Source organism: Aptenodytes patagonicus, chromosome 1, assembly GCF_965638725.1.
Source record: "Aptenodytes patagonicus chromosome 1, bAptPat1.pri.cur, whole genome shotgun sequence".
Classification (NCBI taxonomy): Eukaryota; Metazoa; Chordata; class Aves; order Sphenisciformes; family Spheniscidae; genus Aptenodytes; species Aptenodytes patagonicus.
This window is the reverse complement of record NC_134949.1, coordinates 17,407,020-17,422,113: the sequence shown is the minus strand read 5'-3', so window position 1 is coordinate 17,422,113 and position 15,094 is coordinate 17,407,020. Positions and strand designations below refer to the sequence as shown.

Below are 15,094 nucleotides of genomic sequence, written 5' to 3'. Positions count from 1 at the left end.
ATGAACTGCTCCACGATAGTTATGATAAACTACATTTACATGTTTTATGTTCCTATAACAAACTCCTTGGATAATTTAGCTATAAAAAGCTGGAAAATTCTTGCAAGAGCATAGATTCACAGAACTGCAGCTCCCCCAACAGCATGTTACAACACAGGCAGTACATACAGAAAATAGCTTTAATAGAGGGCTTGTTATTACTATGGCAACCACAGCAACTGGTTTCCAAAATGAATAATAGCTCTGTTAGGCACTTCATTAAATTTTTTTTCAAGCAAACACTGCCCTTAATCTTCTCAATGGAAGAGAGAGTTATTCTGAATGCGTGCAGAAAACAGAAGATAAAGTCCAATCCAATGTTGTAAATACAGAGTAAGACCCTTTTCAGGACCTTTGCTAGAAAAGAGCAGGAAAGTACACCTTGTCTGCTATTTCACGTAGAAAGTTGGAGAAGCAGAAGTAGATGAGGTTGATCTTAGAAGATATGAGAAAGCAAGTGAACAGAAGACTAGGAAAACTAAGGCAAAAGGAAGATTATTAAAACCGTTAAGAAACAATTGCAACAAGTGAAGCCAATAGTGTAAATTATGAAATTAAGTAACAGAACAACTGTGCCAGCAGCAGATTTTAAGTGGCATAGTTTTTCATAGTTCTCCTGCAACATTCAATTTCTGTGCATCATCAACTGTTTTTGTTTTTACCTTAAAGCCATTCAGTATCTAACAAACTTTCCAAGTAGAACTAAGGTATTATCTCTCTATACAGAAATAGAGAAAATAGGAAATACCACTTACAGTACCAGTTAACGGAGACAATTTTCCCACTTATTTAGAAATAACAGACAGTATTTATTTCTCCTGTTTGGGGAGAAGATGGAATTTTGCAGTCTGTTGACCAATCACAAGAAAAATCCTGTTTTTAAATGAACAGCCAAGTAATAGTTACTTACTTTTGGACAATGTAGGCCAGGTTGGATGGGGCTTTGAGCAACCTGGTCTAGTAGAAGGTGTCCCTCCCATGGCTGGGGGGTTGGAACTAGATGACCTTTAAGGTCCCTTCCAACCCAAACCATTCTATGATTCTATGATTAATGTCAGCTGTGTTCCATCCCCTTACCTTTTTTTTTTTTCAAAAAAATATTCATATGCATTTGGAACAAATAACTAAGGCATAAATTTACTTATAATAGAGCTTTGTGTTTTTAAGAAAAGACTCCTACAAAACAAACTAAATAAACAGACTTTAAAAAAACACTAATACAATTTCTACATTCAAAAATGCAATCTAACTGCCATTGGTCCTTCATAGTAAAACTATAGTACAAGAAAAGCACAACTAAAATAATCAGGATTAATAGATACATGTCTCGATTACTGAGCCACAAAATTCATGCAATTATTCACAAGAGCCAGTACTAGAGAGCTTCCCCCATTAACCAGAAAAACAAAACCAGTAAGTCTACCTACAACATATATTTATTTACCACATAAGAAAAGCAAAGACTTCCTTTCTTTTTATAATTTCCCTCAGTATCTTTGGCTTAGGAGAAAAGCTGCTGATAAACTCCATGATGTACAGAATAAAGAGGATCCTGATCAGGCAAAGAATTTCACATGGAATACACCTAACAAGCTACAGTTCTGCTCTCGGATCACTTCCTCCATATGCGTTCAAAGTTGAGCTTGGGAAAGTCAAACAAAAAAAGCACGCAATCTTGCAGAACGAATGAATTGGCCTGGTCATCCAAAATAGTTTACAGATTGCCTTTCAACTACTGAATTTGGCTCTTTCTGTTCATATTAACATCGTGAATTCTGTGCCACTTTCAGGCATCTAACAATGCCTGAAATACAGGCATTTACATACTAAATACATTTTAGTATTTCCTGCCTGTAAGGATAGCTAACGTCTGCCAATCAAACCGAAGCGAGAAGACTACTGGGACTGTAGTGCATTCCACCTAAATGTTCCATGGATTTGGAAAGACAGGAAACAAGGCTGAATTTCAGTTTGTGGTCAAGAACTAAGGGAGGTGGAGAAGCTGAACTTAGCTCACAGTTCACAAAAAATGAAAAATCACTAGTATGTACAATGAGAAATCTTTTTACTCTCATTTTAATTGTCAGCATTAACCAAGAACAAACACCTAGCTGTCAAAGAACCTCATCTATGCCTAAACTGAACATAGTATTTCCAACACAATCATTGGAGTAAAGACTCAATTATAACAGTAAGAGCTACAATTTCTTTAAACATTCAGGATAGGGTTTAAAAGCTTTTCCCTAATTTCCCACCTCTATTACATCAAATTCCTGTAAAAGGCTAGCCCATAACCTCTAATCCACATAAGGTTTTCTCAGTTAACTGCGAACACGCATTACATCTCCAGAGTAGATGTCCATTACTGCTAAAACACATGTGAGGGCATATCTAACCAATAATTAGTATCAGGAAAGCAGCATAGCACAAACATACACAGTGAAATGTGCTCCACTGTATTACTTTCCCAGGCAATAACTGCTTTATATATATCTTCTAGTTCTGGACTTTCTTCTAAATATAAAAGCAAGATTCAAACTTCGGAAGTACATTTTCATAGAAAACATTTCTCATATTTAAGCTTTCTTACATGTAGTTCTCAAACGTAAACCACTACAATGGTTCTACCTTTAATTTATACCAGCCTCTGTTTCAGCTTGAGCTGGCAAACATAACTATCTTAATAGGCATTAGGCTTTCATATTGAAAAAGCAGTGCACATAACAAAAAATTCCAAATGCAAGACTTGATTTCAAGAAAATGTATTTTTTTAAAGGAATTCTTCAGTTACATCTTGCAATTGGGAAAATTAATAACAACTCTGTCTTTCTAAATCTGAACTACAAAGTTATAATTTCAAAGGATGTTTCTTTAGAGCTATGTTTGAAGCGGACATACTTTATTGCGAAACAATCTCCAGTTATACCACAAAAAAAAATCAGATTATAATCTGTTTGCATGTGTGAAGAATGCTATCCTGAAAAGGAGACATATTTAACAGACTGTACTGATGTTTCAGAAAGTATTCACAAGATCAGAGAAACTTACGAAAATTTCATACTATAATTTAGGTTCTGGTTCTTTTCACCATCAAAAGAAGCTGAAATCAGAGGGATAAAGTATCAGCCCATTTTCTGGAGATGACACAATTCCTACAATAAGGCAAAACATTTGCAGAAAGATTAATATGCCAATTTCCCAATGGATGCACGAATTCAAGTCGCTGCAAATGAAGTAACTAACTGAATTAAGTTTCTATTTTTTTAACAGTGGAAGAGATGGTGGCAAGAAAACATACAGGATGAATTATACTTCCTTGAGTCTTGGTAAACTGACTTACAAGCAGGATGTGCCACTCATTATGACATATAAATTGCTAATCTTGATGTTCGAAAGCTTCAGGGCCCATAGAAAGTTCAAAGTTCTCAATAGCCTTGTTGGTGACATTCGTAGTAACTTCCTCCCCTGCTGTCCCCAGGCGAGGCTGCTCCCTTGGAGAGCCTATGACTACCACAGGGAACACTGAACTTCTCACCCAAGCCTCTTTTACTATGATAATGCTGGTTGCACATAGTGTCTGTGTAAGTTCAGCTTCCATGACGCTATCAGGAAAGAAAGGGAGACAGCACACCGAAGAAAAATAAATTTAAAAAAAAACAAACAGAAAAACTGCAAGAATACTTCATGATATAATCCTTTCTTTCTCCCAGCTCACCCAGAGTAAAATATCCCTCTGAATCATATTGTTCACCACACGGCTCAGGCTTAAAGATGATTTTTGAACAGCTGATCACAAATCAATACAATAAGGGGTATATGATCTTCTAAAAACTCTGCTAAAACTATCCGACATGCAAAAAAAACCTTTTAATTAATGAATTTTGCAATTTTTAGTAGAATGCTGTCTAATTCTCATTCTTTTCAATGATTAATTAATACTAACTACCAAGGTAATTTTGTGTGTACGCAGTAATTTGGATGATAATTTTGGAATTTCTTTTTTTTCTTTTTTAAACAGTAATCCCTTAGCATCAACTGAAATTACAGTCCCACGGTAATGCTCTACATCCAAATCCATTTGGAAACAGAATTAGTTCAGAACTTCACATCTTGCTGAAAGGAACCTACTGCCATGAGTATAACATGGGAGTTTTAAAGACTATACTAAGAGCACATTTCTGAGTGGTGTTCAGATTAACAGTTTTAACCTAGAATGCTCTCTGTGGACTTCAGCACAAAAAGAAACAGTTTTACTCTCTGTGCTCTGCTGCTGCAATTGATATTAACAAAAATCAGATAAGAGCTCCTCAATTGATGGGCAAGTATTTCCTGGAAGAAGTCCAGAACCTTGGAACTAGGGCTCTTCTGTGCAGTCCACAATGTCCCATATCCATTCATTAATCAAGTCATACTTGAATACCAAAGCTCCTGACCAAAAATTAAAAAAAAAAAAAAGGCAAAGATTTAGGGTACAGGCTCCTTTTTCAGAACTGAGAAAAGGGGAAGATTATTTTGTTTGTTAATAGGATCTGCAGCTGTTCCATCTTAGTCTTTTTTTTTGCAATAAAAACTTAATTCAATGATAGGTGGTGTTTGGAACTTGGAACAGGAGTCTTTGCTCAAATCAAAATTAACAAATCCTTGCTAGAAGAAAACAATGCAAATCTACATTTTTTTCTACTTGAAGGTATTGATTCCAACTACAGTTCTTCTGTAAGGCTTTTCATAGAGCCCCCCACAACATTCTTGCCACTAAATTAGAGAGATGTGGGTTTGACGGATGGACTGTTAGACGGATAAGGAATTAGCTGGATGGCCACTTCCAAAGAGTTACAGTCAATGGCTCAATTCTGAGTGGAAACCAGTAACAAGTGGTGTCCCTCAGGGGTCCATACTGGGACCAGTATTATCTAATATCTTCATCAATGGCATAGAGAGTGGGATCGAGTGCACCCTCAGCAAGTTTGCAGATGACACCAAGCTGAGTGGTGCGGTCAACACGCCAGAGGGACAGGATGCCATCCAGAGGGACCTGGACAAGCTGGAGAAGTGGACCTGTGTGAACCTCGTGAGGTTCAACAAGGCCAAGTGGAAGGTCCTGCACCTGGGTCAGGGCAGTCCCCAGTATCAATACAGGCTGGGGGATGAAGGGATTGAGAGCAGCCCTGCCGAGAAGGACTTGGGGGCACGGGTGGATGAAAAGCTGGACATGAGCCGACAATGTGCGCTCGCAGCCCAGAAGGCCAATTGTATCTTGGGCTGCATCAAAAGAAGCGTGGCCAGCAGGTCGAGGGAGGGGATTCTGCCCCTCTACTCTGCTCTGGTGAGACCCCACCTGGAGTACTGTGTCCAGCTCTGGAGCCCTCAGCATAAGAAAGACACAGACCTGTTAGAGCGGGTCCAGAGGAGGGCCACAAAAATGATCAGAGGGCTGGAACACTTCTCCTGTGAGGAAAGTCTGAGAGAATTGGGGTTGTTCAGCCTAGAGAAGAGAAGGTTCTGGGAAGCCTTTCAATACTTAAAGTGGGCTTATAAGAAAGATGGAGAGGCACATTTTACCAAAGCCTGTAACAACAGGACAAAGGGTAACAGTTTTAAACTGAAAGAGGATAGGCTTAGACTGGACATAAGGAAGAATTTTTTTATGATGTGGGTGGTGAGACACTGGAACAGGTCTCCCAGGGAAGTTGTGGATGCCCCAACTCTGGAAGCATTCCAGGTCAGGTTGGATGGGATTTTGAGCAACCTGATCTATTGAGAGATGTCAGCTAGACGATCTTTGAAGGTCCCTTCCAACCCAAACCATTTTATGATACTAATTGTTGACCATTCACTTCTGGAAAATATTTCTTGGTTGAATAGTTTTCATCAAGTAAGTATAATCAAAACATAGATGTTTAATATGTCCCAAAGAATACCAGAACCGTGTAACAATGACATCATGCAGTTCAGTAGTAATCTCTCTTGGGACCAGACGAAACTTACAATTCAAATTGCTTTAATCTATATGACACCAGACAACTGTAATCTGATACTGTATGTTCATGCTAAACAATGCTAAACTTAAAAACTAGTATTAGAGAGTCTGCATTAAATTGCAGTGAAGTTGGATACTGAAAAATGTTTTTTTGCTTTTCTATTACCATATATTCTCATGTCTGGCTAAACAAAAAATAAATTTACACAATCCTTGGTCTTACTGTGACAGCAAAAGAAAGTATAACTGTAAAGCCCTTCACTACAATCAAGAACTGTTTAAATGTCAGGGCATCTAAAATTTTACAGCTGTGTGCATGACACACAAATGAGACTGATGCAGATACTTATTGATGTTTTCAGATCAATCAAATGAAAAAAGATATGACTAGCACAGTTCTAAACATTATAAGGCAGATGTATATGGCTTCTATATCTGCACCAATGTATCCTAAAGTGAAAACGATAAAGTTATTCTGATCTAACTAGGAAAAAGCAAATATCACATGGAGTAACAAAAATGAACCAATGTTCATTTTCAAGGAACATGGACTTCAATATGATTAGTGATTGCTCTATAATTTTTACACCCATGGCTAGAGAAAAATAAAGTAACTGAAAAAGCATAAGATAAAAATTACTCAAATTAAACTGCAAGTGACATAATACAAAGGGGTTTTTATTCTGGTTTGTTTGCGTGGATAATCTTGAAGGTATAGTTGAAGGAAGAGAAGGAGTTACAATTACTGTCACATTGAGTACCTTCAATATGACCCCATACCATAACCAGTCTCTGATCATGGAATTCTTCTAACTTCCCGTGATTCATTTTTGACAGATACATTTTAAGAAAAGTTTGCTAGCTATATACCCAGCATCAACAGTATAGCAAATAACTACAACTTTGTTGTAAATTTTGCAACCTAAGTTTTCTTTCTAAATGAAATTTAGAAAGTAAAATTAATTTCATTTCTAAAAACACCCCCTAGAATTCTATTATAATGCATAGAGGCAACCAGCTATTGTTATGAGATAATATGAGATTGGAGGAATTACACACTTGGTAATTCCTGTAATTTCTATAATAACACTTTGTACTTTTTTTTTTCCTTTGAAAATGTAAATTCAGCAAAAAAAAAAAATTCCTGTAACATACATGCTAACAACATTATCTGCCTTTCAGGAGTTACAGTCCCAAATTACTAAATTAATTATTTTAACTAGTATTCTGAATACTAGGGAGTAGGGGCATAAAAGAGCAACTGAAAAAAAACACAACACACTGAAAACCTGAGATAGAGAAGGTACAGAAAACAGAGGAAAAATTGGGAGAAAAGCAAAAGTTTACTAAAGAAAACAATTTAAAGACTGGTCCAATACAGAGCAAACTAGTCAAAAATGTCAACACTTATGTAATGCAGTGACTACTATGTCAATCAAATACCTTAACAAAAGAAGATAAATACATCCTCCAGAAACAAACTATGCAAAATCCTCTCAAGATTGTTTCAAGAACCTATTATCACCTAGTTACAATGAAAACTAATATATTAATACCCTTAAATTGAAATATCCTACTAAAGCAGTAATCAGAATAAATGCTGTTTATTACCTGAAACCACAAGTTATGAGACCAAGCCATAGAAAATAAGATGACAAAATACTAGTCCTGCAAAAAGCAACTGATATAAGGAATCATTTATGGATATTTAGCACTGATTTTTTTCAAAAGATTTTTAATTAAAAAAAAGATGTTCCAAAGCCTACCGACAGAGTACTGACTTTTTTTTTTTTTAATTAGGTTTGTTTATTAGCTGAAAAGGCAAGCATGTTTTGCAGATAACAAGGTAACTAGAACAGAACAGGAATCAGAGGACACCTTTTGGTGATAATAGTTTGAAAAGATAGATATGACTAATGGCATGTCACATGAAGCAGTGGTAGGACACATGTTGTTCACTTTATACTATGTATCAACAAACCGGAAGAAGAATAAGCACTAACATGATCAACTACAGATAATTCAAAACTGCAGGGGGCAATAAAATTCTAAGTGACATGGATGAACTAGGAGCATAGAGATAAATCGATGTGCAGTTCAGTGCAGATAAATTAATGAGGCTGGGAACAAAATTAATCAAGTTCATTTCAATTAATGGATTTTGTGAAGTTATTGAAACTTTTCAATAACATCATTTTGACAAACAGTTTTAAAGGACATAACAGATTGCTGTTACAGACTACTGTATTTATGAACCATAAAAAGATAATTACTATGTTTAATCAGGTTTAATATACATCTAGAATGTATAAACAACTCTAAGCACAAATAGGAAAATCCTACTTTTCAAGTTGCTGCAACAATACAGATAACCACTGTGGTAGGGAAAAGAAGTCAGATCTCTTAAGTTTCCTTTCTAAATTTCATTTCCAGAGAACCACCCTAGATTTCTCTTATTATAGTACACAGAGCAACCAGCTATAACCAGTTATGAGATAATCTGAGATTACACCATTTGTAATTCCTGTAAAATTACAGAATTAATTTTTGTCATCAGATTAGTCAAAGGCTCAGCCATTCTTTATATGTTCTGTAAGACTTCACAATATTATCTACTACTTCTATAGCAAAGGACTGGCTAAGAGACAGCACCCCACTCAGCAGCTTGTTGTGCTCTCTGCAAAGGTTTTCTTTTTAGATTTTTTTTAGAATGAGTAAGAGAAATAGATGAGTTTAAAAAAGTGCAAAGAAACGGAGCTTTTGAAGGTGAATATAGGATACAGCAATATGAGCAAATTAAGATAGGAATGCTTTACCATTTTCATGGATGCTTTTACAGGGTCTTCTATTATTTTTACCAAGGTAGTATGCTAAAACTTCAATATGTTATTTTGTTCAACTTGGAATACATTGTGATTAAGCAGAAAGAAAAGTCACCTTGACATGTAGAACAACTTTACCTCTTAAGAAATTAGTTGTTTTGACTTTGTAAAATTTGATATACATGTGCCATGTTGCATAACAGTAGCATTACAATATTATGAAGCTTTATTAAATCAAGAGAAAACAGTACACCAGGCTTACTGTTGGTTATTGTTTGATTTAAACAAACATGTTCCTGACATCCAATTACATAGTCATTAGCTATACATGTGTAAAAAAAGCAGAAAATTAGTTGAGTTGAAGATAAAGAGGGAGTTAAGGAAGTGTTTTAATAAGCTATTCTTTAAATTGATATTACAAAACCCATCATACATCTGCTATGCTGAGGTTACAAGTATGAGATAACTTGTTTGTTGTTATAAGTCAGCCTGATTTTTATCAACATATTTTGTTTACATTGTGTTTGGACAGCAAACAGCTCCCTAAAACATTGTACAAGACTACTAAAAAACACAAGTCGAACAAATTTAATGGAATTAAATTTAAATCGGAAGCCAGATAGACATAACAGTACTGTCCCTCTTAAATATGTAAATGGTGATCTGTTGAAGGAATGAGAAATTCTGTCTCAGAGATACACTCTCTACACTGCTTTGTTAAAGTCCCTTCCCCTCCTCTTAAAGCAACCAAATGTTTGCAAAAGATTCTGCAAGCACAGAGCCCATCTTCATTCAGTAACCCAAGGTCCGTTACAAGGAAAGACAAGGCCTGAAATGAAGTAAATCTACATCAAATTGACTGCAAGGCAAGCATAAGCACAGGTTGATTGCACAAAACAGCTAGCATAAATTGTTCTCTCTGAATAAACCTGGCAAGCAGTACCAGGAGTGGGAGGCTATGCAGACACATAGGCCCTACAGCCTACTCTGCAGTTGTCTACTAAACACAGCTGTATTGGTACCTCCAGTCCTATCCTGCTTCCTGAATTTGCACCCAGTATACCTCAATATGATCTAGTTGACAGGGGTCAGTCCTCAAGTCCCTCTCCAACCAAAACTGCTTCTTACAACAGGCTCCTTCTACCAACCCACATTTCTTGCTGTAACATGGTTCAGCTTGTTTAGCAGCTTTCATTTTGCAATTTTAACTTTATGAGATTACCTCCCCATTCTTTGCATTATATTACTACTTGAAGGTATATTGTCAGGGCTCTTGAATACCTCTCTCCTGCAGCACAAATCATATATACATAGAAGTAACATTTCTATAGGAACTGTTTTGTTTTGTTGTTTTTTTTTTTTCACATAGCTAACTACTCTTGACATCCAATTCACATTATACTTTCCCCATTTATATTAGAGGTAATAACAGCATAGCAATAGCAAATGCCAAATGGAAATAAGGCATGTTGTTTGCATCTGTTTATCATGCAAACAACAAAAATGCCTGCAGGACAGAGAAGTAAAGTGTGTTAGGAGGGCTTAAGGGAAGACTCAGAACAACTACAAGGGCAAATATAAATGACAAGAGTGAGTTTATTAGTTCAGCTCTACAAAACATTAGAAAATTAGTTAAGGGCACTTTTGAGCCATGGAAATAGGCTCATAAATAAGAGTTAAGTAACCTAAAAAAATTAATTCTTTTATATTCTGAGAATTCTGGGTTTGGTTTTTTTTTCTTACTTCCTCTCCTAGTTTGTGTTCTCAGATTGTGCCTTGCTCTAATAACTATTCATTTGTGTAAGCGTCTGCTGGATAAAACTGTACACAAAAACTTTGAGAAAGGTTCTGTCATTATATATTTATGTAATATTTACCAGTGGATTCATATCCCAATTGCAGACTATATCTGGTATATTATTTTGCTCAGGGTATAGTTTGATGGGGTGGATAGAACCTACCTATTTCCACAACTTCACAATATCCAACCTATGGACCAAACCCAACTCCAAAATCTATTAGTGGACTTCAATGGCTAAAATAATCTTCACTTCCAAATTTATATACATAATCCATCTTTTTGAGTTTTTTTGTGAAATAACACACTTTCACAACCTTTAGTTGGCATACAAAACTAACATTGCATTTTACGCTGTCTTTATAGGATAATCATTATTCAAGTGTGACTGAAAGGATTTCAAGGTCATTTGTATTACTTTGTGTTCTTAGTCTATGTTGATTTCTCACGTTATGATAAGAGAAAAGCCTCGAGTTGAAAACGTGCATGACATTGTTTCAGTTCCACAGATTAACTTTTATATTGCTTTGAAAGGACTTGTCACACAATCTCTTTTAACAACATGCAAAACTATAATCAAGAAAACAAAGTCAACAGAAATACAAATACTAGGAGTGACTGCACTCCTAGTAAGAGTGGAAATTTTCTTTCACTCCCTTCCAAAATATTTTACTTTAATCCCTAAGTTTGATTTACTGGGAAAGTGTTCCCATCTAATTAGACAGCAAAAGTAAAATGGATAGGTTTAAATTAAACTTTGTCTTCCCTCTGACTTTGTAACCTTATGTAACAAAGATTTCTACCATTACAACATTCTTAAAAGTTACAAGTTTTCATGTCAGTCACAATCACGTTGGTCATAACATCTGTTAGATCAAAGGGAGAAAAAATGATATTTATTTTATAAAAGCTTAAAAATGATATGTAGTTTAACACCTCAGAGTTTATTCACAGTTGCATTTTATAAGAATGTCCTATAACTCACTGAGGTGTAAAGTCTCATCTAGTTAGTATTGTTTCCATAGTTCTACTTTGCTAGCATCAATTTCACAATAAGACACAGCACAGAAAAAAAAAGCCACAACTTGGACCGTATTATACTGAAGAAGAAGTCTCATGACAACTACAGGGCAGGAAAGCATCAATTCAAGAACTGCAAACATGCAGTTTCTACTTCCTTCCCTAAGAGTTTCCTGCAGATACCTTCCAGAATGGTCTAACTCAAAGTCGATTTTGTTTATTAATTATTTTCACATAAACTCCTACTTCTAAGTGACCAGCCAAGTTCTCCAAATGCAGTGTACTATTTCTACTTGCTCCAGATTTTCACTTGCCATTTGATTCTGTGATACCCTTTCAGCACTTGTGTTTACTATTCAGCAGTTAAAATCCAGTGCACAAAGGGAACAGTCAAGTTATCTGACAATACATTTGTTTTCACATTAAAATGTTGTCAGCATTCACAGATGAGACACAGAACTACTGTATCAATCTGTGAACACGAAGAATGCTCACTGAGTAGACAAGCAGTAATACTTCCACGCCTCATCGTTTTTCACATTCATACGTCTAAGCGTGCGAATCATTCTTATACTGCATGCTGTTCCATTACGAGGCATTAACACTAAACACAGCTAATTATACTTTGTTTTTTCTCCAGAGATCAGTCCAGTAGGAAGAAATAATGTGAGAAAGAAAAGAACAAGAAGCCATCTAACACCCTATGTATTAGTAAGATGTATGCAAATTGCATATTACAAACATGAGTACTACAAGCATTCAATTACATTCTCTCTTTTACAAGATCAATTCTAAGTGTTGAAAGGATTAGATCCTAACCAAACCATCAGGCAGAACAGTATATCAAACAGAAAAATTTTATAGTTAAAGAATAATTTAGACATAAGTCATAGCTCCTATAAGAAATACTCACCAAGATCTGTATTGGGGCCAACAAGCAGCTGCTTAAATTTGTCTAATCGGGATGCTTCTCTTTCAGTTAATGCAGGAGTAACTGAGGTATTATAGTCTGCCATTCCACTCACCAAGGGAGGTGTGGAAGTTTGTGGAAGGGACTGTGATCTCTGCATGGAAGAATTTTCACTAGCATTATCTGAAGGGAAAAAGAAGTGTAACAGTTAGCCTCAACTAGTGAGAAGGCTACTAATAACTTGAATTTAATTTGTAAATTTAAAATAGAATTATGTTTTGGAGAAGTGTAAGCTCAAGTATAGCACAAGTTTGGACTTTAAATGACTTCGATTTAGCAGGAGGACCATTCCTCTTCCAAGCAGTATTCCACAATTAAAGCACATCAATTAGAGATCATACTAACAGCAAGGTTAATTGGTTTCTAAAATCTCTGTGCTACTGAAAGCTGTTTCTATCCCCCTCACCATTCTACAACAAAAAAAAAAAGACTGGGAAATCATTGCAATTGGTTACTTTAAACTTTATACATAAAAAACAGACCAGATCACATGCGGATGAACTTCCCACTCCACATGCATGGTTTTCTCCAGTTTTTCAATATACTTTATACAGTTGCATTTTAATAACAATTTTTCACAATAGTAGGAATACTATTAATTGCATACATCTTGGTGCAGTTAACCATTAAAATACATTCAATAGTGCAACTTCCTTCCAAAACTGAGGATGTATTAAGGCTGAAAACAAAAAAGTTTAATTATTCTTCCCTCACCCATGTATTTCTCACATACATGCTTTACGATTTAGTATGGCATGCATTATCTCCCTCAAATAAATCAATATTGATTAATAATATTATCCTGTGGTATTAAGAAGAGGTTGGGAAAGTGTTAATGTCCTAAAGGGCAATTATTATAGCTCTCCTCATTTGATTTTCAACATCTTTTTCATTTTTTAACATACCTGATGAACTTGATGTATGACCTTCACTGACTGATTTAACAAGCCTATTATCACCACATGCAATTGAAGTTAGCTCTGCAGATTCTAATTGTTTTTCTTCCTGTAGATGTTCTTCCTGAAATTTATGCTGTTCCTGTAACTTGCTGTGATTCTGAATTACTTTGTGAGCCGTTTCCATGACCACTTCTGTATTTAAGTTTTCAGCAGCTATTGCTAAGAGTTCATCATCATCATCCCCAAGATCCCAAGCATCACTTGTCTTACTTTCAAATTCTTGGAAGGTGCTGACTTTCTTTAGTTTCACTGGCGTTGTAGGTGGCTTTGAACCTGGTTTTATCAAGCTGTTCAAAAATAAACAATATTTAAAGAACTAGTAATGGAGTAAACAAAACACTATGGATAGGGCCAAAAAACAAAAGTCCATGCTTGACATTATATAGGTAGCAAATATTTATCTCCCTCCACTCATGTTACATCCACCCATGATAACATTCAGCTGAATATGTCTGAGAACAAGGGCAGGTAAAAACTGACTCTTCTTGGCTTTGAACAGAAGCTGAACAAATCCTTCCTTCCCTTGTCTTAAGAAAAGAGAAAAAAAAAAACCACCAAAAAAAAGACCAACCCCAAAGTCAAATAAAATGAACACTACTGGAAAAGTTTATAAGATAGACAGGACACATCGCACTTCTCTTGCTTTGTGAACTTCTGCAGAGATTTTGGGCCTTTCAATGCAATTGGTGCATAACAACACAGGAACAGTAATCAGGTCATCAGGTCTACTCCTAAGTCATCATAAGCAATCGTGTAACACAATCACTGTCATAAACAAATCAAGTCTCACTTTAAAACTCATTAGATCTATCATTCCTCCCCATTCAGGCACTCCAGCACAAATTTGCTTCAGAACTTTGCTCTTCTCATAGGCAGGATATTTCCTCTAGTTACTAGTCTAAGCGTACCCTGATCAGCTCCTAACCTTTTTTCCCCTCTGTCAACATGCAGTATAAGAGAGATGAACCAAGTATCCCTCCCTAGCTTAGCACTTGTTCTCACTTACAGTAATGCAGAGCAACCACATCTCCCTTCAGATTTCAGCTAAATAAGGCATTAGGTTGAGAGAAGGTGGGGGGGGGGGGTTGAGAGCAGACTGGGAAAAAGTTACTGCCATTACCTTAATTGCCCTTTCTGACCATCCCTGTCTTTCAACCTGTGCTAGTTGAACTTTATTCTGTTAAGACAAGGCAGCCAGAATTGGAAATCAGAAAAAGTTCTCACAAAGTCTTCATACAATGTCAGTAATGTTTCTGTTATGCGTTACAGGGAATATCTTTCCTAACAGGTGCTACAACACTAACACTTTGCCCAAATTGTCATCACTTTCTAGAACAGCAAGGTCTTTCTCCTCTTCTGTCATCATTTCAAGCAATAAGCTTCTAGTTTTTGTAACTGGGTCTCTCTTTGTAACTCCACATTTTGAACAAATTCATCCCATTCCTTTTTCTTCAGTCCTCAAGGCCACACATTTCAACTGCCTTGAACTCTGTATCATCTGAAAATTAA

General features: G+C 36.0%; 1 protein-coding gene across 1 annotated transcript in view; it reads right to left on the bottom strand.

The window, feature by feature from the left end:
• TBC1D22A (TBC1 domain family member 22A) overlaps positions 1–15,094 on the bottom strand; it is a 192,158-nt gene that overhangs the window by 172,428 nt on the left and 4,636 nt on the right. The window contains exons 3-4 of the mRNA XM_076329068.1: positions 13,532–13,872; positions 12,570–12,749 (exon numbers count right to left, since the gene is read on the bottom strand). Of these exons, the coding sequence (XP_076185183.1) occupies positions 12,570–12,749; positions 13,532–13,872 (521 nt within the window). The remainder of the gene's footprint in view (positions 1–12,569; positions 12,750–13,531; positions 13,873–15,094) is intronic.